At 37.1% G+C, this 26,002-nt stretch overlaps 1 protein-coding gene across 1 annotated transcript in view; it reads right to left on the reverse strand.

The window, feature by feature from the left end:
* Window positions 1-15,452: 15,452 nt before the first annotated feature.
* The window catches only part of EEF1A2 (eukaryotic translation elongation factor 1 alpha 2), a 117,514-nt gene continuing 106,964 nt past the window's right edge, over window positions 15,453-26,002 (reverse strand). The window contains exon 8 of the mRNA XM_053709468.1: window positions 15,453-15,802. Within this exon, the coding sequence (XP_053565443.1) occupies window positions 15,675-15,802 (128 nt within the window). The 3' untranslated portion in view covers window positions 15,453-15,674. The remainder of the gene's footprint in view (window positions 15,803-26,002) is intronic.

The following is a 26,002-nucleotide window of genomic DNA, read 5'->3' on the forward strand; positions in this document are numbered from 1 at the left end:
AAATCCCCAGAGCCCTCTAAGAAACGTACTACAAAATCCAAACATTAAGGGGAACCCCCCTTACAAAAAGAAATAAGCCTGCCATAACCCCTACCCCTGGGGTAACAATAACGGAAGAAAATTATGATACCTCTGAACCAAACAATCCTACGTACTACCCTGATGGGTACCTATCAGAACACGAGTCAAAGGAGGAATGGCTTGAAGAGCCACATGAAATCCCAGGGCCGGATTTACATCTCAGGTGCCAACCTGATTATGAGACTGGTTGCGGCCTTCCTTTGGAGCAGGGGCATCAGACTCATCTTATATCTAGACGACATCCTCATTTTAGCACAAGACAGACACTTGCTTCTCAGACATCTAGAGTTTGCAATGAACCTCTTGCAACACCTAGGTTTCGTAATCAACCACGACAAATCTCTTCTCTCTCCTGCCAAAACTCTAGAGTTTCTAGGATTCACAGTGAATTATGTGACAGCTACCTTGGTTCTCCCAGAGACCAAACTGTCCACTATTCAGAAGTAACTCAGACCAGCCTTGAGAAAACCTCAAATACAATTATGGCAACTGGCAAGGATTATAGGACTATTGTCCTCCTCCATTCAAGCAATGTTCCCGGGACCCTTATATTACAGGGCAATGCAGAGCTTGAAACACTCTCACCTACACAAAGACCCTTCTTTTGCTCAACCAGTGACACTCTCACCAGAGGTCAGACAAGAAATCTCCTGGTGGCTTCACAATATGGAAGCCTGAAATGGCAGGGCCATCTTCAGGTACTCGCCGGACTTTATAATAGAATCTGATGCCAGCATTCTTGGTTGGGGAGCATCTTGCGACTTCCAAGCCACAGGGGGCAAATGGACACCAGAGGAGTCGTCACTCCATATCAATTGTCTGGAACTCATTGCAGGTTCATTTGCCATCCAATCCTTCAAAGATTCATTAACCAATTGTTGTGTCCTCCTCTTCCGGATGGACAGCATTTCAGCTGTCCAGTATATCAACAAACTTGGAGGCACCAGGTCACTGCCCCTATCAAATTTAACTCGGCAATTTTACCAATTTTGCTTCGAGAACAATATATCAGTGGTGGCGGAATATCTTCCGGGACCAACGTCGTAGCGGACTGGTTTTCCAAATACTGGAGAGATGCCAGTGACTGGAAACTGAACAGGCAGATTTTTCTAAAATAAATCTTTGACCATAGGCCTCTTTGCGTCCCACACCAACCACCAGCTCCAAACATATTTTAGTTGGTTACCAGACCCTGGAGCTCTAGCCACAGATGCCTTTCTCCAGAAGTGGCCCCCTCACAGAGCGTATGCCTTTCCCCCATTCTCTATGAGCTCCAGAGTTCTAGCTCTCATTCACAGACTCCAGATCTCTATTGTGATACAATCCAAAGTACAAACAAACCTGCTCAACGGAGCGCCCCTGGGGTATACAATTATGAATCCAATGATGTGATAGGCACTGATAGAGAGAGGGTAGCAAGCAAATAAATGATGTTCTCGGGCGGCAAACAAATGTTCCCAGTGCGTCTGCACACGCACAAAAAGCAACAGTTCATCCAAGGTTGGGAAAAATAAGCGCTCCAAGCCCAGAGATATATAAAAAATCAATTTTATTCCATACTGATTAAAACCATAAAAAATTGAATAAAAAGTGGTAAGCACTGTTGTGCAAAAACAAGTTAAGGAACAGGTGCAAAAACAGCAAACATTTCGTGCTCCACGCACTTGGTCACTGCTGATTGATGCACCTGTTCAGTGCTCCTTTTATTACCTGAAATCCTTAAAGTGAAATCACAAATTTTATTAACCTGTATTTTGCCAATTCTGTGAGGGAGCCAATGACAAGAAACCTTTTTTTATTTTCTATACACAAAATGTTATTTATATATAAGCAAATTGATTCATGTTAAGTATTTTGTTACTATACCCTGGGAAAAATATATCCTAAGTCAAATGTGATTCATGTTTTACATTTTTTATATCCTTTAGTTGGAAAATGTATACATATCATTCTATGAAACATTCTTTCAAAGCCTGTATATAATCAAGGCCAATTCTCATATTCAATTTAGACTGGTGAATTGAAGCATACATTTTGAACAGATTGGTACTGTGATTTGCAGAAGATGAGCCTATGACATGACACTGAAATTTTCATGAATTACTTTTAGATAAATACATAGAAATTTATGTTGTCCTTATGTTGGAGACTAAAATTAAGATAGATGGGGAGATATTTTTATATCAAATACTGTTTGATGCTATGTAAAAAACATTAAAGCTATACAAAAGAGCACATGACAAGAGCAATACCTTAAAGTTAAAGATTTGATTGAATATGAGATAAATTAATGGAATTAATAGATCTAGATCCCTTCTCATGTTAAGGCCCTCAGGATGTGTAGTCTGTAAATTGAACATCCACATAACTTCCCTTTTATCAAGGGTTTTCTCTCTGTCACCTCCTCTTCTCCATTGTGGGACAAAATCTATCCCCTGTAAGATAAGAGCAGATGTATCTTCGTTATGTAATGCCTTAAAATGCCTTGATACAGGTGTGTCTGAGTCCTTATCCTCTATGGAGCGCAAATGCTCCAAGAACCTCTCTTTTAGCGGTCTCTTTGTTTTGCCTGTGTATTGTTTGTGACAAATTTTACACGTTAAAAGATAAACTACATGAGTAGTTGAACAGTTGATATAATGATATATCTTATAAGCTTTATTGGTAGTGGTTGAATTAAATTCAACCCCTTCCTTAACAAAATCACAGGTAGTACATATTGGACGCCTACACTTATAAAAACCCTTTCTCTGTTTTAGCCAGCAAGTTGTTCTATTGGTTCTTACATCTGATGGAGAAATGGAATTTGCAATCGTTTTGCCTCTTCTAGATACAAAATCACAGCCTTCTTTAAGGATCTCTTTAAGGATAGGGTCTGAATACAAAATGGGTATAAAAGTGACAAGTGGAGAAAGCGCCTACTGTGTACCTCAGCCCGGGAAAAGGTGCACCTAGCAGACACCGAGAAGGCAAACTGTGTGAGAGGAATGCCCAGGCGCCTACCAAAAGGAGGCAGGTACTAAACAATCACTAATAGATAAACTAATTGGATTAAAATGAGATATTTAATACATATAAAATGACATAAATTAACATAAATTACGAATTATCATGGATCCATGAAACCTAACAATATTTAAGTTAAAAACATAGGCAAATAAAAACAATCAACAATAAAATCAGAAAATGAGAAATCAGTGAGGTCACTGGTGAGGAGAATTAAGGAGGGTTTGTCCTTCCGCCCTTGCTATTTGATGAAATCATGTTCCTAATGTGCCATAAATTGTGTAAAAAAATATTGAGTGATGAAATCCAATAAGTGATGCTGAATGTTCAGAGTTCAAATAGAGTCCTTGAAAAGCTTAAGGACAAACAGTGTCAACCTTCGATATATAAATCCAAAATATGTAGAAAATATTAAAAATGTGTCCGTAGTTTAAAAACCTCAGTCTTTTTTTCAAAACTCCCAAAAAATCCGTGTAGAAAAGTGATCTCCAAATAAGAAGTGGTTAACTCCAAATTAAAAGCAGCGGTGGATGTTGAATAAACAGTGCATGGATTGAGTGCCAATCCCGAATAGAAAGAAGTGTAACTCAAAGGGAAAGTTTAAAAAAGTTAAAAAATGGTGTTCAGAAGAAATGTCAAAAAATAATTCAGTGTTGGAAAAAAATATATAAAAAAAATATATATATAAACAGAGTGAGTGATATACACTGTCCTTGTCAGACAGTGTCTATCAAATAACTTGATTGTAGTGATCACCGCAACAGTGTATGAAACTAATAGGGCTTGGGGTGTAACAATCTCCTCCTAAAAAAGAAAATACAAATAGTGTAGATTGTATAACAATGTGGAACAGATAGGAATAAGGCTTACCAGTGTCTACGCGTTTCGGCCCGTATCAGGCCTTTCTCAAGACTTTGAGAAAGGCCTGATACGGGCCGAAACGCGTAGACACTGGTAAGCCTTATTCCTATCTGTTCCACATTGTTAATTCTCCTCACCAGTGACCTCACTGATTTCTCATTTTCTGATTTTATTGTTGATTGTTTTTATTTGCCTATGTTTTTAACTTAAATATTGTTAGGTTTCATGGATCCATGATAATTCGTAATTTATGTTAATTTATGTTATTTTATATGTATTAAATATCTCATTTTAATCCAATTAGTTTATCTATTAGTGATTGTTTAGTACCTGCCTCCTTTTGGTAGGCGCCTGGGCATTCCTCTCATACAAAATGGGTATAGAATCTTTAATAATACTGCACACCTTAGTGTATTCCATACTATAGGTTGTAATGAATTTAATCCTGCTACTTTCTGATGTTCTTTTCTGTTTTGTTCTGTATTTGAGCAATTCTTGTCTTGGAGTTAAATCTACACTGGTTTTCGCCTCTTTTAGCAACTTCTCACTATAACCCCTATCCAAGAACCTTTTTGTTACTTCTTGTGACTTCACCTGATATTCTACCTCTCTGGTGCAGTTTCTTTTAATTCTGGTATATTCCCCCTTAGGGATACCCTTCACAACATGTCTTGGATGGCACAAATTATACTTCAGAATGTGGTTCCCAGCCGTAGACTTCCTATATATGGTAGTCTCAACAGTATATTTGTCGGTGCTCATTAATGTAATATCAATAAAATTTATTTCCTTATCACTATGCTCACTAGTGAATTTTAAGTTGTAGTTGTTATCATTAAGATATTTACAAAAATCTTCTGCCTCTTGCTGATCCCCCTCAAATACAAACAACAGATCATCAATATACCTGTAAAACTGGATAATCCTATCCTTAAATGGATTTTTATCTCCAAAGACGTGGGACAGCTCCCACCACCCCATAAAGAGGTTGGCATAAGAGGGGGCAAATTTCGCCCCCATAGCTGTCCCATGTCTCTGGAGATAAAAGCTGTTCTGAAACAGAAAAAAATTATGACTCAAAAGATATTCAATTGCCCTTAGTATGAAAATTTTAGTTGGAGATGTAAAATTAGTGTTTTGTTCCAAAAAATGTTCTATTGCTTCAATTCCCTTCTCATGCTGTATAGTTGTGTACAGTTAAGAGACATCAGCTGTAATGAATCTATATGTTGGTTTCCATTTTAGATTTTGAATTTTATTTAGAAGAGCTGTGGTATCCTGTATATAGCTAGGCAAATCCCTAACCAGGGGTTGTAAAAATGAATCAACTAATTCTGACATGGGTTCATTCAAAGAGTCAATGCCCGCTATAATGGGCCTGCCCTGTGGACTCAAAAGATTTTTATGTGTTTTAGGAAGGTAATGAAAAACAGGAATGACTGGTAATTGCGGAATAATTCTTTCCTGAACTGATTTATTTATGATGTTATTGTATCTTGCATACAAAACAAGATTGGTCAGTTCATTCCTGTACTTCACTGTGGGATTTTCACTTAATTTAACATACACTTCCCTATCATTTAGTTGTCTCAAGGACTCTGCAACGTAGTCATCCTTATTAAGGACGACCACATTGCCTCCCTTATCAGATTGCCTTATGACAAGTGAATCATCAGATGCCAATCTTTTCATTGTCTCCCTCTCCTTTTGAGTGAAATTAGATTGAGGTTTGTTCCTCTTTTGAGTAGATTGTAATCCCCTCAATTTTCCTCCACTGTTTTCTGAAATATATCCAGAATTTTAGGTCTAGTGTGTATAGGATAAAAGTGACTTTTATTCCTTACATGTCTTAATGATATATCTGTCTCACATAATAGGCCCTCAATATGACTGTCACCTTCTTGTTGCAATTGTTCTAGATCTAAGAGACTACATATATCTGAAAAATCACTTAAACCCTTGGGTTCACTCTTATCAATTTGGCTAACCTTATTTTCATTTTGTTCCTGATCTTCATTGAAACCAAAGTAATGTTGCGCAAGGTAAGTTTGCGTACAAACCTGTTGATGTCAAGAATGGTTTCAAAAATATTAAAATGATTATCAGGAACAAAGTTCAAACCTTTTGACAAAACCTGTATTTCAACATCATTGAGTTTTTTACTAGACAAATTTATAACATCATTGTTTAGGCATATTTTTTCTGAACAATCTGAGAGCGTTTGGGATAAATCCTGTGTGTCTTTTTCTTTTCTTCTCCTTTGTTGATTGACTTAATTTCTCTTTCTCCCTTTCCCCCTTCTGCCCCGGTGGGTTGTTTTTTTCTTACAGACGGTGCAGTCTGGCGTGTCTCGTTTTTGAGACTGAAATGTCTGTTTCAGCTACCCCAGACTGTCCTTCTCCTTCCAACATAAGCGCATACGATTCTTCTCCTGCTTCACCTTCAGAAGACTCATATTCATACTCAGTGTCTGTATCGGCAAAAGTGACTACTTTGCCCTTTTTATTAGATCTGTTATTTTTGTTCTTGTTGTATCTCCTATTGTATCTGGGTTTGATCTGGGTTTGAAAGAAATATGGTTGCATTTAAACAAGAACTTTGGCAGTTTAAGTCCAGAAAAATGCTCAGAGACAAGAGGGATTATGACCAACAACAGGTGTATCGCTGGAGTCAGGATGACCAGACCAAACCCAGATACAATAGGAGATACAACAAGAACAAAAATAACAGATCTAATAAAAAGGACAAAGTAGTCACTTTTGCAGATACAGACACTGAGTATGAATATGAGTCTTCTGAAGGAAGGTGAAGCAGGAGAAGAATCGTATGCTCTTATGTTGGAAGGAGAAGGACAGTCTGGGGTAGCTGAAACAGACATTTCAGTCTCAAAAAACGACACACGCCAGACTGCACCATCTGTAAGAAAAAAACAACCCACCGGGGCAGAAGGGGGAAAGGGAGAAAGAGAAATCAAGTCAATCAACAAAGGAGAAGAAAAGAAAAAGACACACAGGATTTATCCCACACGCTCTCAGATTGTTCAGAAAAAATATGCCTAAACAATGATGTTATAAATTTGTCTAGTAAAAAACTCAATGATGTTGAAATACAGGTTTTGTCAAAAGGTTTGAACTTTGTTCCTGATAATCATTTTAATATTTTTGAAACCATTCTTGACATCAACAGGTTTGTACGCAAACTTACCTTGCGCAAACATTACTTTGGTTTCAATGAAGATCAGGAACAAAATGAAAATAAGGTTAGCCAAATTGATAAGAGTGAACCCAAGGGTTTAAGTGATTTTTCAGATATATGTAGTCTCTTAGATCTAGAACAATTGCAACAAGAAGGTGACAGTCATATTGAGGGCCTATTATGTGAGACAGATATATCATTAAGACATGTAAGGAATAAAAGTCACTTTTATCCTATACACACTAGACCTAAAATTCTGGATATATTTCAGAAAACAGTGGAGGAAAAATTGAGGGGATTACAATCTACTCAAAAGAGGAACAAACCTCAATCTAATTTCACTCAAAAGGAGAGGGAGACAATGAAAAGATTGGCATCTGATGATTCACTTGTCATAAGGCAATCTGATAAGGGAGGCAATGTGGTCGTCCTTAATAAGGATGACTACGTTGCAGAGTCCTTGAGACAACTAAATGATAGGGAAGTGTATGTTAAATTAAGTGAAAATCCCACAGTGAAGTACAGGAATGAACTGACTAATCTTGTTTTGTATGCAAGATACAATAACATCATAAATAAATCAGTTCAGGAAAGAATTATTCCGCAATTACCAGTCATTCCTGTTTTTCATTACCTTCCTAAAACACATAAAAATCTTTTGAGTCCACAGGGCAGGCCCATTATAGCGGGCATTGACTCTTTGAATGAACCCATGTCAGAATTAGTTGATTCATTTTTACAACCCCTGGTTAGGGATTTGCCTAGCTATATACAGGATACCACAGCTCTTCTAAATAAAATTCAAAATCTAAAATGGAAACCAACATATAGATTCATTACAGCTGATGTCTCTTCACTGTACACAACTATACAGCATGAGAAGGGATTCGAAGCAATAGAACATTTTTTGGAACAAAACACTAATTTTACATCTCCAACTAAAATTTTCATACTAAGGGCAATTGAATATCTTTTGAGTCATAATTTTTTTCTGTTTCAGAACAGCTTTTATCTCCAGAGACGTGGGACAGCTATGGGGGCGAAATTTGCCCCCTCTTATGCCAACCTCTTTATGGGGTGGTGGGAGCTGTCCCACGTCTTTGGAGATAAAAATCCATTTAAGGATAGGATTATCCAGTTTTACAAGTATATTGATGATCTGTTGTTTGTATTTGAGGGGGATCAGCAAGAGGCAGAAGATTTTTGTAAATATCTTAATGATAACAACTACAACTTAAAATTCACTAGTGAGCATAGTGATAAGGAAATAAATTTTATTGATATTACATTAATGAGCACCGACAAATATACTGTTGAGACTACCATATATAGGAAGTCTACGGCTGGGAACACCATTCTGAAGTATAGTTCGTGCCATCCAAGACATGTTGTGAAGGGTATCCCTAAGGGGGAATATACCAGAATTAAAAGAAACTGCACCAGAGAGGCAGAATATCAGGTGAAGTCACAAGAAGCAACAAAAAGGTTCTTGGATAGGGGTTACAGTGAGAAGTTGTTAAAAGAGGCAAAAACCAGTGTAGATTTAACTCCAAGACAAGAATTGCTCAAATACAGAACAAAACAGAAAAGAACATCAGAAAGTAGTAAGATTAAATTCATTACAACCTATAGTATGGAATACACTAAGGTGTGCAGTATTATTAAAGATTCTATACCCATTTTGTATTCAGACCCTATCCTTAAAGAGATGCTTAAAGAAGGCTGTGATTTTGTATCTAGAAGAGGCAAAACGATTGCAAATTCCATTTCTCCATCAGATGTAAGAACCAATAGAACAACTTGCTGGCTAAAACAGAGAAAGGGTTTTTATAAGTGTAGGCGTCCAATATGTACTACCTGTGATTTTGTTAAGGAAGGGGTTGAATTTAATTCAACCACTACCAATAAAGCTTATAAGATATATCACTATATCAACTGTTCAACTACTCATGTAGTTTATCTTTTAACGTGTAAAATTTGTCACAAACAATACACAGGCAAAACAAAGAGACCGCTAAAAGAGAGGTTCTTGGAGCATTTGCGCTCCATAGAGGATAAGGACTCAGACACACCTGTATCAAGGCATTTTAAGGCATTACATAACGCAGATACATCTGCTCTTATCTTACAGGGGATAGACTTTGTCCCACAATGGAGAAGAGGAGGTGACAGAGAGAAAACCCTTGATAAAAGGGAAGTTATGTGGATGTTCAATTTACAGACTACACATCCTGAGGGCCTTAACATGAGAAGGGATCTAGATCTATTCACTAAATAACAAGTGTCTTGTTCTTCCATTAATTTATCTCATATTCAATCAAATCTTTAACTTTAAGGTATTGCTTTTGTCATGTGATCTTTTGTATAGCTTTAATGTTTTTTACATAGCATCAAACAGTATTTGATATAAAAATATCTCCCCATCTATCTTAATTTTAGTCTCCAACATAAGGACAACATAAATTTCTATGTATTTATCTAAAAGTAATTCATGAAAATTTCAGTGTCTTGTCATAGGCTCATCTTCTGCAAATCACAGTACCAATCTGTTAAAAATGTATGCTTCAATTCACCAGTCTAAATTGAATATGAGAACTGGCCTTGATTATATACAGGCTTTGAAAGAATGTTTCATAGAATGATATGTATACATTTTCCAACTAAAGGATATAAAAAATGTAAAACATGAATCACATTTGACTTAGGATATATTTTTCCCAGGGTATAGTAACAAAATACTTAACATGAATCAATTTGCTTATATATAAATAACATTTTGTGTATAGAAAATAAAAAAAGTTTTCTTGTCATTGGCTCCCTCACAGAATTGGCAAAATACAGGTTAATAAAATTTGTGATTTCACTTTAAGGATTTCAGGTAATAAAAGGAGCACTGAACAGGTGCATCAATCAGCAGTGACCAAGTGCGTGGAGCACGAAATGTTTGCTGTTTTTGCACCTGTTCCTTAACTTGTTTTTGCACAACAGTGCTTACCACTTTTTATTCAATTTTGTATGGTTTTAATCAGTATGGAATAAAATTGATTTTTTATATATCTCTGGGCTTGGAGCGCTTATTTTTCCCAACCTTGGATGAACTCTCTATTGTGATAGTCACTCCCCTCTGGTCAGCTCAAGCCTGGTTTCCAGCCCTGTTAGAGCTATCTTATCATTTCCCTCTACTGATATCTCCCTTTCCGATCCTCCTGAGGAACACGGAAGGAGACTATCACCCATTAATTCTAGACAAATCCCTTTATCTCCTAGTTTGGATGGTTTCAGGGGTTCCTGTGACCCCTCAGGCCTTTTGGGCACATCTCAAGGTCTCTTTAAAGATTCCTGGGCCCCAGGAACTCGTCAGTCCTACTAAGCTGACTGGTCAGTCTGGGTTCATTGGTGCTGGGCAGAATGTACTGATTCGTTTTCAGCACCTCCAGTAACTATAGCAAATTTCCTCGCTCATCTTTTTGAACAAAGGAAAGCCTATCGTACGATTAATCTCTTTCGTTCTGCCATATAAGAAGCTCACTTCCCGATAAGAAGATAGGGGGCACCCTTATGGAACTGTGTATGATATAATAATGTAATAAATAGATTTTTCAGATGAATGAAGTAATCAAATAAATTGAACTGTGTGGCATATATTAATGTGTGTATGTATATATATATATATATATATATATAAACACACACACACACACACACAGAGAGTAAAAGTGTGTATATATATATATACACACACAAGATACTAGTATATATATAAACACACCTCTTACAACACAAGTTAAAGTTGACAATGGTGTATCTATATAGGGCTATATGTGGTACATATCTGGATACCCATATACTTAAAAAATAATAAAATACAGAAGTAATGGGTGTATAATCTACAATTTCTAACACAAATTAAGTCTCATCTAGAGATAATAAAGTCCACACTGGGTAGATGATGATGCAGGTCTAGGCAGCTATCTGTAGAGGATCAAGGCCACAATCCAAGGTCACTAATCTCTAGACAATATAAGAACACAGAAGCGCCACATGGACCAATATTGTTTGAAGACAGATATAAATATAGTATCAGATAGATACACTCACATTTAGTACGGCACCCCTAGTGGTGCATATGAAGTGGTCTGGGATCAATTAACAGTCACCCAGCAGACTGACCTCCGGTGGATATTCAGTAATCTGCAAAAAATGATGTAGAACACAACAGTGCCTATATGGCCTAGTATTGTTTGTACAGGCAGATAAAATATGATGATATATATTGCACTCATATTTAGTAGAGCACCTTCCCTGGTGCAAACAAAGCAGGCTGGGTTCAATATGGTCAACCAGCAGACTTAGAACCAATGATCTGGAACTCCCAAAAATCCACAGGTGGAGATGTAGTAAAAAATAAGCAAAAGTGGTGGAAATAATAGTCCGGCAGCAAGTGGTAAGTATATAGAAAAATACTTACTTTATTTAAAATAATAATATAATAAAAGCAACGTGTTTCTCAGCCAACTAGTGGCTGCTTCATCAGGCTTGCTTCATCATCACTTTTGTGTTCTACATCATTTTACTGATACTGGGTGACTGTTAATTGATCCCAGACCGCTTCATCTGCACCACTAGGGGTGCCGTACTAAATGAGAGTGTATCTATGTGATAATTTATTTATATCTGTCTTCAAACAATATTGGGCCATGTGGCACATCTGTGTTCTTATATTGTCTACAGATTACTGACCTTGGATCGTGGCCTTGATCCTTGATCTGCACCACTAGGGGTGCCGTACTAAATGTGAGTGTATCTATCTGATACTTTATTTATATCTGTCTTCAATCAATATAGGGCCATGTGGTGCTTCTGTGTTCTTATATTGTCACCTCCCGATTAATGGTCTACCTATAGGTAAGGATCCTCTCAACTCTCGTCTCCTGAGGGCCATCCACCTTAGGATTCCCCCTCAATCTCATTATAAATCTCTCTGGGAAGTCTCAAAACTTCTGTTCTCATTTCAGTATTGGCCAGACAACCCATTGTTATCCATGAAACATTTGTCAGCTAAATTAGCTACCCTGCTCTGCCTCCTCTCCTTTAGATGAGCCTCTGATGTTCAGGCTATAGATGTGGACGGGTTCTCACTATTCCCTTCAGGTTTACTTTTCCATATTAATAGTCGTACTAAAACCTTCTCGTCTTCTCTATCTTACCCTTATTTAGATTCGGAACCTCTGCTATGCGTAGCAAGATGTCTTAAAGAATACTGTTCTCGTATGGCTCCCTTACGTAGATCAGGAACAGGCCCTTTACTGATCTCTTATGTTCAGCCTTTTCATCCCATATTGATCCCTACAATTACTAGATGGATACGCTGGGTCATGTCCCTAGCTCAGATTCCATCCTCCTTTGGGGCTCATTCAGTTAGAGGTGCGGCAGCCTCCTGTGCCTTTAGGAAGGGTTGCTCTTTGCAAGACCTCCCGGCTGATGAAGACTGGTCTTCTGATACTATATTCCATAAATTTTCTTTCAAACCTATTTCTCAGGCTGCTTTGTCATTATTAGATAGTTAAGCTTTAAAAAAGCAAAATTGGAGCCTCCTGTCTTGTCATAAAATATGAATTATGATAGCCTTGGTGACTCTATAGTCCCAATTTTATTAAAGACAGGAGGCAAGTATTTTGCCACCCCCCCCCCCCACCCCACCCCAGGTAAAACAAATTTTTCTCCCTCCCTATGTGTATATATATATATATATATATATATATATATATATATGTATATATATGTGTGTGTTTAAAAAAAAAAGAGTTATTTCATATTACTTTTATGCATTATCTGTTTTATTCTAGTGTGAATAATCTGGTTTCAAGTTCAGGAAATACTTCTGGGAGATATCTATTAAAGATTCATATGTTGCGGTTCTGTTGGAGACCCGTTGGTCTTGTTATGTTCTACAGTTCCTGAGGATTGGTTCGGTCCGGAGCAGTAAAGAAAGAGGAAGAGGATTGTCCAGAGCCTGGCTTTATTACCGTGTACTGTGATCTGATTGGTTGTACAGATATACTATGTTACTTTTTTCTGTACTTGTATTACTGCTGGATTTTATAAAGTAAAGAAAGTAAAGCAAAATACTCGCCTCCTGTCTTTAATAAAATTGGGACTATAGAGTCACCAAGGCTATAATAATCCGTATTACACAAGACAAATCACTGTCAATAGTATATACACAACAGAGGCTGATTTGAGCGTTGTACATATTATTCAGATACAAATTACTGTACATAGTATTTATATGATGCAATATATATATAGTGTGTTCCCTCACAATCTCACTTTCCACCGTTGCTACAAACAGTGCTACCCCAGATGGTTAAGGCTAACAAGGGTGATTATAATACATAGGGCCACCCCCATAGAACAGTCACTGCCTGGGTGAATTTTTAACATCCCGTTATATACTACTTGTTTTAATACTGGTCTCAAGGAATTGAATGAAGCACTGATGTGTGCGGCCAGGAATGCCATGACACGGCATGAATGCGCATTATGGTAAAAAGTTGTCAAACTGTGACGTGGTTCGCTAATTTCATGAGTTCGCTATTTTTTCAGAACACTGGCAGTTTAAAAGTAAGCTCCGCCTTCCCAGTGAGGTATGTCCTTAACATCCAACATACGTTTCAATTATTAGCTTTATCAAAGATCCTAAATGAAGCCAATAGGTTAAACGTATGTCGGAGGTTATAGACATACGTCACTGGGAAGGCAGAGCTTACTTTTCAACTGCCGGTGTTCTATCAGAATCTGCTCCTTTGTCAGAATCTACTCCCTCTTACTGCGCATGCTTTGCATGACGTAATCGCACTCCACATATGTTAAATAGGAATGTGTAGAATGTGATTATGTCATTCAGCAACATGCGCAGTCAGAGGGAGCAGATTCTGACTTGGAAGCTGTAGTGTCGGAATTTGCTGCTCAAACAAATGCGTGCATGCGCTGTTAGATCGCTTGTCACAGTCAGGATGAAAAAGGCAACAATTACAGCGTGTCATGTTTGCGTGTGTGTATATATATATATATATATATATTTTATCGTGTCACTTTGAATTTTGGCTCCTCCTTGAATCTCCTCTTAGCGCTTTCCTTTAAGGTGGACATATATCCTGGCTACACACAGGACACACTGTAATTGGTGCCTTTTTCCTCCTGACCGTGACAACAAGCAATGAGCTATCTAACAGCGCATGCATGCATTTGTTTGAGCATCCGACACTACAGCTTCCAAGTCAGAATCTGCTTCCTCTGACTGCGCGTTGCATTATATGCATGTGAAAGTTTGAGCATACTTCACCATTTGCAGTTCGTTTTTTTTTTGGAGGTTTCATTCAAAGTAGAAGATTACAAGACAGTGGATATATTTTAGGACCATATCCTTTAGTGCACAATTGTTACACATTGTTTGTATCACTTTTATCTTAAATTGCATTCTACATTTTTTGTTACATTATTTGCTTGTGTTATGTTTTTTATTTATATTAATAAATACAAATCTAGTGGATTTTCTTTTCTATCCTTTATGTTTACAGCTTTTCCTTTTTTTTTTATGGATGTATTATACGATTGATGTATATTTATTTTTGGAAAGTTTCTTTCCCAATACAAAGATTAAAATTAAGAGCCATCTCATAGTGATCTGAAGCTGGAAATTACAGCTCTGAGCTGTACAACATAGCTGCTGTTTCTATGTGATACATCCACTCTCCTTTTGTGTGCTCCTAATGGGGGTTACAAGGGGTTATTTCCACTTAGAGCCCCATATGTCTATAAGAGTTACTCTTCCTTGAGGGACGTTACTGATAACTTGTTATTACAGCTTTTGTATGATAAAATGTTGTAAGGTTACTCTCTGTGTGTGAAAGAAATTACAGGCTATACATTTGTAACATATATCTTGAATTATATACAATATAACTAATATTAACCTAAATGGTTCACAAAGCGAGCAGCTGCACTATAGCAAGAGAACAGATTGATGCCCCTGAAAGATATTCAGTTGTAAACATGGGTTAGTACAAATAACATGGCATTTTATCCCTTAAGAAAATAACTAAGACAACAAGGATACAGCAAATTACATTGCAAATGTAAACTCAGTTTATAAAATAAATGTTCTGTGTCCATGAACAGAACATTTGAGACATCAATACATGATATATAATCTTTTGAATAGCTGTATCAATAAAATTTAATTTAAATTTATTCTTACACCCAGCTCCCAAACACACTGCTCAATAAACTCACAGCTGACCACATCATTATATGTTGCAACAGTTTAATTGGTAAAATGGACACTATGGGTCACACAGTGGGGACATGCTTTTCCTCTTAAAGAACTTCCACTGGACTTTAATGGTGAGCATCCAGTCGTTAACGTACAGGCTTTTACAAGCAGATGGGCGGGCGTGCACCTCAAAGGGAAGGGGGCGAACCCTCTCAGAGGAGCAGGGCTTGTGTGCCAGGCGGAGGGAGCCCAGAATTCATTTGCCGGCTTTCTGGGCTTTCTGTGCAGACTTAGTGACCTTGCCAGCTCCTCCGCTCTTCTTCTCTACATTTTTGATCACCCCCACAGCTACGGTCTGCCTCATGTCCCGCACAGCAAAACGCCCTGAAATAGAGATTGATGGGAGTATGATTAATAACTCAGCTCCAGAAAACTTCAAAATCATCCTTAAGCTTACCACTCTCAATACACAATTAACTTTCTCTATGACAAATTACTGACTTTCATACCACCTTCTTCAATAAAAACTAAGTTGCAGACTATTTTCCGAAAAAGATTTAATGATCTAATGATCTTTCCACACAGATCTACGATATATGGGTTATACACACACACACACACACACACACATATATATATATATATAGCATCTGATTCTGATCACAATAAAAATGCTGAAAATTATATATTGTACACCTGTACTTTAATTAAGACATTTTTAGGGGTTAGTAAGGGTTTTTTAACTTTAATGATAGTTTTTTATTTTTGTATTTTATGGAGGTAAATGTTTGTGTATGTTTGTGATGGGGGTTGTGAAGGTAGTTACATTTGAATTGGTGCTGTTTACAAAATAGGTATTATGTAGGGAGGGTTTAGCAATTGGGGAAATCATAAGGAGGGTCTACCAATGGCTTAAGTGGGTTTCTGGTTGGTCAATCATGGATTATTGTGGAGGGGGGGCAGGTCAGTAGCACTCAAGGATTATTGTGGGGGGGCAGTCAGTAGCAGTCAAGGATTATTATGGTGGGGTCAGGTCACAGGGCTTAACACTGGTATCTTTAGCACATAGTTACCAGTAATATGATGGCCAGAAGCTTCTGACCTGATTGATTGCAGTGACCAGCAATACATATATATAGGACACTAAGGCCCCTATTTATGAAAGGCCTGTCGGACATGCCCCGGATCAGGTCCGACAGACCTCGCTGAATGCGAAGAGCAATACGCTCTCCGCATTCAGCATTGCACCAGCAGCGTTTATGAACTGCTGGTGCAATGCCGCCCCCTGCAGATTTGCGGCCAATCGGCCACTAGCAGGGGGTGTTAATTAACCCGATTGTATTCGATCGGGTTGAATTGCGGCGATGTCTGTCCGCCTCCTCAGAGCAGACGGGCCGGTTATGGAGCAGCAGTCTTTAGACCGCCTTTAGACCGCTGCTTCATAACTGGTGTTTCTGGCGAGCCTGAAGGCTTGTCAGAAACACGGCCCTCAAGCTCCATACCGAGCTTGATAGATAAGCCCCTAAAATATGTCTATTTTGTACAAACAGAGTCTCTACACAAAACTGATGGTGCTGAATTCTTGTTTAATGTCTACTTTTGCATGTCTCATAAGAAATCTTGACTGATTGTCTTGCAAACTTCATTTTAAACAAATCTCTATACAGGTATACCCCACTCATACAGCGGGTTAGGATCCGGAGCCCCGCTGTAAAGTGAAAACCGCCTTAAAGTGAAACAAGGCAGTTTTAGCTTTCTTTTCACTTGCCAGTGTGTTTAAAAACTTGAAAACATGTTTGAACTAACATATATTAGGGGTGCAATAGTCCTACATTTAGTTTAACACTCACACAGCACAGTACTCAATTAGTATTCAATAAATAGTGTACCTGTAATATAGTGACAATCACTGTAGTACAATTTGCCAGACTATAACACTGAGACACAGATTGCACTGTAATGCTGTAAACAGAGTGAACTGGGCATAACAAAATGGTGCCAGTCACTTTTCTCACAATCTCACGATGATTACAGAACTATTTAAAAATCCTTGAAGGTTGAACTTCAGCTCCACAAAGCACTGTATTAGCAAAACGCTGTAAAGTGAAGCGCTGTAAAGTGAGGAATACCTGTATGTTGTACAATTATAGGAATGGTCTACAAAAGATTATGTTATAGAATTGTATATTTTCCATATTAGAAAAGTGATATAATGTCCATAAATATGTGCCCTACTAGACCTTTGTGAGATTTTCTCTACAAAAATGAAGAGTATGAGACATCTTAATACAGGTGACCCTCAGTTTATGTCGGGGTTCTGTTGCTGAAGGATTTTTTTTTTTTTTTAGTAAAACAAACCCATTTATATAATGTAAATCAATGGGAAGTAAATAAGTTGGGATCCAGGGCCCACTCAAAATTGACATTAGTAATGTAATAGTATATTATAACTTCATATACAGGGAGTGCAGAATTATTAGGCAAGTTGTATTTTTAAGGATTAATTTTATTATTGAACAACAACCATGTTCTCAATGAACCCAAAAAACTCATTAATATCAAAGCTGAATAGTTTTGGAAGTAGTTTTTAGTTTGTTTTTAGTTATAGCTATTTTAGGGGGATATCTGTGTGTGCAGGTGACTATTACTGTGCATAATTATTAGGCAACTTAAAAAAAAACAAATATATACCCATTTCAATTATTTATTTTTACCAGTGAAACCAATATAACATCTCAACATTCACAAATATACATTTCTGACACTCAAAAACAAAACAAAAACAAATCAGTGACCAATATAGCCACCTTTCTTTGCAAGGACACTCAAAAGCCTGCCATCCATGGATTCTGTCAGTGTTTTGATCTGTTCACCATCAACATTGCGTGCAGCAGCAACCACAGCCTCCCAGACACTGTTCAGAGAGGGATACTGTTTTCCCTCCTTGTAAATCTCACATTTGATGATGGACCACAGGTTCTCAATGGGGTTCAGATCAGGTGAACAAGGAGGCCATGTCATTAGATTTTCTTCTTTTATACCCTTTCTTGCCAGCCACGCTGTGGAGTACTTGGACGCATGTGATGGAGCATTGTCCTGCATGAAAATCATGTTTTTCTTGAAGGATGCAGACTTCTTTCTGTACCACTGCTTGAAGAAGGTGTCTTCCAGAAACTGGCAGTTGGACTGGGCGTTGAACTTGACTCCATCCTCAACCCGAAAAGGCCCCACAAGCTCATCTTTGATGATACCAGCCCAAACCAGTACTCCACCTCCACCTTGCTGGCATCTGAGTCGGACTGGAGCTCTCTGCCCTTTACCAATCCAGCCACGGGCCCATCCATCTGGCCCATCAAGACTCACTCTCATTTCATCAGTCCACAAAACCTTAGAAAAATCAGTCTTGAGATATTTCTTGGCCCAGTCTTGACGTTTCAGCTTGTGTGTCTTGTTCAGTGGTGGTCGTCTTTCAGCCTTTCTTACCTTGGCCATGTCTCTGAGTATTGCACACCTTGTGCTTTTGGGCACTCCAGTGATGTTGCAGCTCTGAAATATGGCCAAACTGGTGGCAAGTGGCATCTTGGCAGCTGCACGCTTGACTTTTCTCAGTTCATGGGCAGTTATTTTGCGCCTTGGTTTTTCCACACGCTTCTTGCGACCCTGTTGACTATTTTGAATGAAACGCTTGATTGTTCGATGATCATGCTTCAGAAGCTTTGCAATTTTAAGAGTGCTGCATCCCTCTGCAAGATATCTCACTATTTTTTACTTTTCTGAGCCTGTCAAGTCCTTCTTTGACCCATTTTGCCAAAGGAAAGGAAGTTGCCTAATAATTATGCACACCTGATATAGGGTGTTGATGTCATTAGACCACACCCCTTCTCATTACAGAGATGCACATCACCTAATATGCTTAATTGGTAGTAGGCTTTCGAGCCTATACAGCTTGGAGTAAGACAACATGCATAAAGAGGATGATGTGGTCAAAATACTCATTTGCCTAATAATTCTGCACTCCCTGTATATTATATGTGGTAATATTATGTTATGTAATATTATATTATACTATAACTTCATATATATTATATGTGGTAATATTATGTTATGTAATATTATATTATATTATAACTTCATATATATTATATGTGGTAATATTATGTTATGTAATATTATATTATATTATAACTTCATATATATTATATGTGGTAATATTATGTTATGTAATATTATATTATATTATAACTTCATATATATTATACAGGGAGTGCAGAATTATTAGGCAAGTTGTATTTTTGAGGATGCATTTTATTATTGAACAACAACCATGTTCTCAATGAACCCAAAAAACTCATTAATATCAAAGCTGAATAGTTTTGGAAGTAGTTTTTAGTTTGTTTTTAGTTATAGCTATTTTAGGGGGATATATGTGTGTGCAGGTGACTATTACTGTGCATAATTATTAGGCAACTTAACAAAAAACAAATATATACCCATTTCAATTATTTATTTTTACCAGTGAAACCAATATAACATCTCAACATTCACAAATATACATTTCTGACATTCAAAAACAAAACAAAAACAAATCAGTGACCAATATAGCCACCTTTCTTTGCAAGGACACTCAAAAGCCTGCCATCCATGGATTCTGTCAGTGTTTTGATCTGTTCACCATCAACATTGCGTGCAGCAGCAACCACAGCCTCCCAGACACTGTTCAGAGAGGTGTACTGTTTTCCCTCCTTGTAAATCTCACATTTGATGATGGACCACAGGTTCTCAATGGGGTTCAGATCAGGTGAACAAGGAGGCCATGTCATTAGATTTTCTTCTTTTATACCCTTTCTTGCCAGCCACGCTGTGGAGTACTTGGACGCGTGTGATGGAGCATTGTCCTGCATGAAAATCATGTTTTTCTTGAAGGATGCAGACTTCTTCCTGTACCACTGCTTGAAGAAGGTGTCTTCCAGAAACTGGCAGTAGGACTGGGAGTTGAGCTTGACTCCATCCTCAACCCGAAAAGGCCCCACAAGCTCATCTTTGATGATACCAGCCCAAACCAGTACTCCACCTCCACCTTGCTGGCGTCTGAGTTGGACTGGAGCTCTCTGCCCTTTACCAATCCAGCCACGGGCCCATTCATCTGGCCCATCAAGACTCACTCTCATTTCATCAGTCCATAAAACCTTAGAAAAATCAGTCTTGAGATATTTCTTGGCCCAGTCTTGACGTTTCAGCTTGTGCGTCTTGTTCAGTGGTGGTCGTCTTTCAGCCTTTCTTACCTTGGCCATGTCTCTGAGTATTGCACACCTTGTGCTTTTGGGCACTCCAGTGATGTTGCAGCTCTGAAATATGGCCAAACTGGTGGCAAGTGGCATCTTGGCAGCTGCACGCTTGACTTTTCTCAGTTCATGGACAGTTATTTTGCGCCTTGGTTTTTCCACACGCTTCTTGCGACCCTGTTGACTATTTTGAATGAAACGCTTGATTGTTCGATGATCACGCTTCAGAAGCTTTGCAATTTTAAGAGTGCTGCATCCCTCTGCAAGATATCTCACTATTTTTGACTTTTCTGAGCCTGTCAAGTCCTTCTTTTGACCCATTTTGCCAAAGGAAAGGAAGTTGCCTAATAATTATGCACACCTGATATAGGGTGTTGATGTCATTAGACCACACCCCTTCTCATTACAGAGATGCACATCACCTAATATGCTTAGTTGGTAGTAGGCTTTCGAGCCTATACAGCTTGGAGTAAGACAACATGCATAAAGAGGATGTGGTCAAAATACTCATTTGCCTAATAATTCTGCACTCCCTGTATGTGGTAATATTATGTTATGTAATATTATATTATATTATATTATAACTTCATATATATTATATGTGGTATTATGTTATGTAATATTATATTATATTATAACTTCATATATATTATATGTGGTAATATTATGTTATGTTATATTATATTATATTATATTATAACTTCATATATATTATATGTGGTATTATGTTATGTAATATTTTATTATATTATAACTTCATATATATTATATGTGGTATTATGTTATGTAATATTATATTATATTATAATTTCATATATATTATATGTGGTAATATTATGTTATGTAATATTATATTATATTATAACTTCATATATATTATATGTGGTATTATGTTATGTAATATTATATTATATTATAACTTCATATATATTATTTGTGGTAATATTATGTTATGTAATATTATATTATATTATAACTTCATATATGTTATATGTGGTATTATGTTATGTAATATTATATTATATTATAACTTCATATATATTATATGTGGTAATATTATGTTATGTAATATTATATTATAACTTCATATATATTATATGTGGTATTATGTTATGTAATATTATATTATAACTTCATATATATTATATGTGGTATTATGTAATATTATGTTATATATAAAGCCCTGAAATTAAAGCTGTGAATGTTGAAACCGCAATAAAAAAAGTACTGTTATGCTTGTGAAGTTGTGAGGTGTCACTATCCATCAATAAGTCAGTGGGGAGTTCTGTTTATCAGCCAGTGAGCAGTCATTTTATTTCTTTGCTGCCTATAAAAATGGACATTTTAACAGTTTTTTTTTTTTTTTACATGCTCTGCTCACTGACATAAACTTCATGTTAGCTTCAAATACAAAAAGGTCAGCATGGAAAAATATGTTACTGCTAGCAATTTTTTTTACATTTCACTATAGTGGCCCTTTATGAAAGCAAATGTATGGCAAAAAAACTCACATCAACTGTACACAGTATTATAGTGCTGTACTGTAAATTTAGGTGACAAAAACTATCCTGCAAATCTTCTGTTTACAAAAGAGGAAAAAGGAATGCAGAGTCTTCAAAGTAGATGAAATGAAGTTTTTATTAGGAGCAGGCTTATCGTCAGACACAGGTAAGCTCCCATCTTCTGTTTAGCTATGGAGCCTATGGGGCCAATATACTAATGTGTAGCGTATCATGTCCGCCGCACATTGATAAATGCCGACAGCATACACTGTCAGCATTTATTATTGCACAATCATTTCTCGTGAAATACTTGTGCAATGCCGCCCCCTGCACATTCGCGGCCAACGTAACCCTAAGTCTAACCCTAATTTAACTCTAACCCTAACACCCCCTAACTTAAATATAATTAAAATAAATCTAAATAAAACTTACAATTATTACCTAAATAATTCCTTTTTAAAACGAGATAAATACTTGTAAAATAAAACCTAAGCTAGCTGCAAAATAGCTAATAGTTACATTATAGCTATCTTAGGTTTTATTTTTACTTCACAGGTAAGTTTGTATTTATTTTAACTAGGTAGACTAGTTAGTAAATAGTTATTAATGTTTTTTACTAGCTACCTAGTTAAAATAAATACAAACTTACCTGTGAAATAAAACCTAACCTGCCTTACACTAAAAACTAACATTACAATAAAATTAAAAAATTTAATTAATCAAATACAATTATCTAAATTACAAAAAAAATAAACACTAAATTACACAAAATAAAAAATGAAATTATCCAAAATAAAAACGAATTACTCCTCATCTAATAGCCCTATAAAAATTAAAAAGCCCCCTAAAATAAAAAAAAAACACTAGCCTACACTAAACTGCCAATAGCCCTTAAAAGAAATCAGCTCATTTACCTGTAAAAAAATACAAACAACCCCCCAACAGTAAAACCCACCACCCACACAACCAAACCCCCCAATAGTAATAACTATTTACTAACTAGTCTACCTAGTTAAAATAAATAAAAACTTACCTGTGAAATAAAAATAAAACCTAAGCTAGCTTCAATGTAACTATTAGTTATTTTGTAGCTAGCTTAGGTTTTATTTTACAGTTTAATATGTATTTAGTTTTAAATAGGTTATTTAGGTAATAATTGTAAGTTTTATTTAGATTTATTTTAATTATATTTAAGTTAGGGGGCGTTAGGGTTAGGTTCAGGGTTACGTTAGGGTTAGACTTATGCTTAGGGTTAGGGTTTAAGTTAGGGTTAGGTTTAGGAGTTAATATATTTATGTAGTGTTAGTGATGTGGGAGGCCAGAGGTTTAGGGGTTAATAACTTTAGTATAGTGGCGTCGACATTGGGGGCGGCAGATTAGGGACTAATAAGTGTAGGTAGGTGGCGGCGATGTTCAGACCAGCAGATTAGGGGTTAATAACTGTAATGTAGGTGGCGGAGATGTTAGGGGCAGCAGATTAGGGGTTAATAACTGTATGTAGGTGACGGCTTTATTGGGGGCGGCAGATTAGGGGTTAATAACTGTAATGTAGGTGGCGGCGATGTTAGGGGCAGCAGATTAGTGGTGTTTAGACGTGTTTTTTATGTTAGGGTGTTAGGTTTAAAAGTAACTTTTTCTTTCCCCATAGACATCAATGGGGCTGTGTTACGGAGCTTTTGTTTCCGCGATCGCAGGTGTTAGGCTTTTTTTTTTAGCCGACTCTCCCCATTGATGTCTAAGGGGAAATCGTGCATGTGCAAGTCAAAACACTGCTTGTATTTGGGTGAGGTATGGAGCTCAACGCAACCATATCGCCCGTACAAGCCGGGTTTTACAAAACCTGTAACAGCAGTGCTATAGGGAGGAGAAATACAGCCGCTTTTGTGGCGGTCGTTAATTTCCCTATAGAGCACAAAACTCGTAATCTAGCTGACTGAGAATTAACGAAAACTTTACGAAGTTCATGTCAGCGAGAGTGCAACCCGAATGGGCACACAGGTGAGAGCACCTGTCATTGCGAGTGGTCGCGTTTTTCGATATTATTTACAAATCACAAACTCCACGTGAGCAAAGCCGTGGGCAACAGCTAGTATTTTATATGTTATGGTGAGATTCCACAGAGGATCAATTAAAGGGACAGTCTACACTAAAATTGTTATTGTTTAAAAAGATAGATAACGCCCTTACTACCCATTCCCCAGTTTTGCACAACCAACATTGTTCTATTAATATACTTAATAACATTAAAACCTCTAATTTCTGCCTGTTTCTAAGCCACTAAAGACAGACTCTTATTACAAGCTTTTTTATTTACTTTTAACAGGAGACTGCTAGTTCATTTGGGCCATATAGATAACATTGTGATCACGCCTAAGGAGTTATTTAAGAGTTAGCACAACACAGTGCTAAATGCAAGTCAATAGATAATAAATAGTCATGTGATCAGGGGGCTGTCAGAAGATGTTTAGATACAAGGTAATCACAGAGGTAAAAAGTATATTAATATAACAGTATTGGTTATGCAAAACTGGGGAATGGGGAATGAAGGGATTATCTATCTTTTAAAACAAAACAATTCTATGGTAGACTGTCCCTTTATCTTCAAGACTTGTGCTGCAGCTTTTCTACTATGGGATTGATTTAAGAAGCTGCTTCCAACCCACTCCGCTTCAGTTCCGCCTGAAGCGGAAGTTAAGAAGCAGCGGTCCTAAGACCGCTGCTCCTTAACTCGTTCGCCACCTCTGAGGTTGCGGATAGCAATCAGCCTGATCGAATACGATCGGGTTGATTGACACCCCCTGCTAGCGGCTAATCCGCAAATCTGCAGAGGGCCTTATTGCACCAGCAGTTCACAACAACTGCTGGTGCAATGATAAATAGCGTATGCTGTCGGCATTTATCGATGTGTGGCGGACATGATATGCTACATCGTATCATGTCCGTCCGCACAATAATAAATTGACCCCTATGTGTCCTCATAATGTAATATTAGAAATTCTATATAGCATTATATGTTGAGCAGATTTTTATTAGATTCACAGTTACACAGTTTTAGAGTTTTTCCCCATCACTTAAAAAGAAATGACTCAATTACATAATAGTTTTTCCTTGGATAACATCTACAAAACATTGGCTACTCCTATCAAATCCCATTAGATTCTCTAAAAGAAAGAATTTGCCCCACACATACTTTAAAAAAAAGTCCACTACTAAAAAAAGTCCACTACTAAAAAAAGTCCACTACTAAAAAAAGTCAGTGATGATTTTCTTCATATGTATATGGGATAAAAAAACAGGTAGTCTAAAGACTCTAATAGAATTGCCTCTATAATAAATGATCTAACCTGCAATACATTTTAACTTGATTTCCTCTGCAAGAAACTTCCATTACCGACCTCTATGGGCTTTGTATTCAGACATTTATATTTGATGCTATATGCAAATGCTCAGTTTACAAATATGCTGTATCTCTAGAATAAACTGAATGGCTTCATAAAATTCCAAAGGCTCTATTTTACAATAAATGATTTGCTATTTCTGACTTTCATGGGGACCTCTCCAGAAATTGTTCATCTATTCTTTTCATGATATAATTTTTTTAAAACAATGTGCAATAATACATGTCACAATACATTCAGAGCAAGATTACAAGTGGAGCGCTAAATATCGCTTTTGTGAAATCGATATTTGCGCTCCACTGAGTAATACAAGCGCACACTAATATGCGATGGTATTACACAAGTTGATAGCAATGCAAAAGTGAGGTCGCATTCACATTGCTGTGAAGCATTGCGTTCACG

The sequence above is a fragment of the Bombina bombina genome, chromosome 1 (genome assembly GCF_027579735.1).
Source record: "Bombina bombina isolate aBomBom1 chromosome 1, aBomBom1.pri, whole genome shotgun sequence".
Taxonomy (NCBI): domain Eukaryota; kingdom Metazoa; phylum Chordata; class Amphibia; order Anura; family Bombinatoridae; genus Bombina; species Bombina bombina.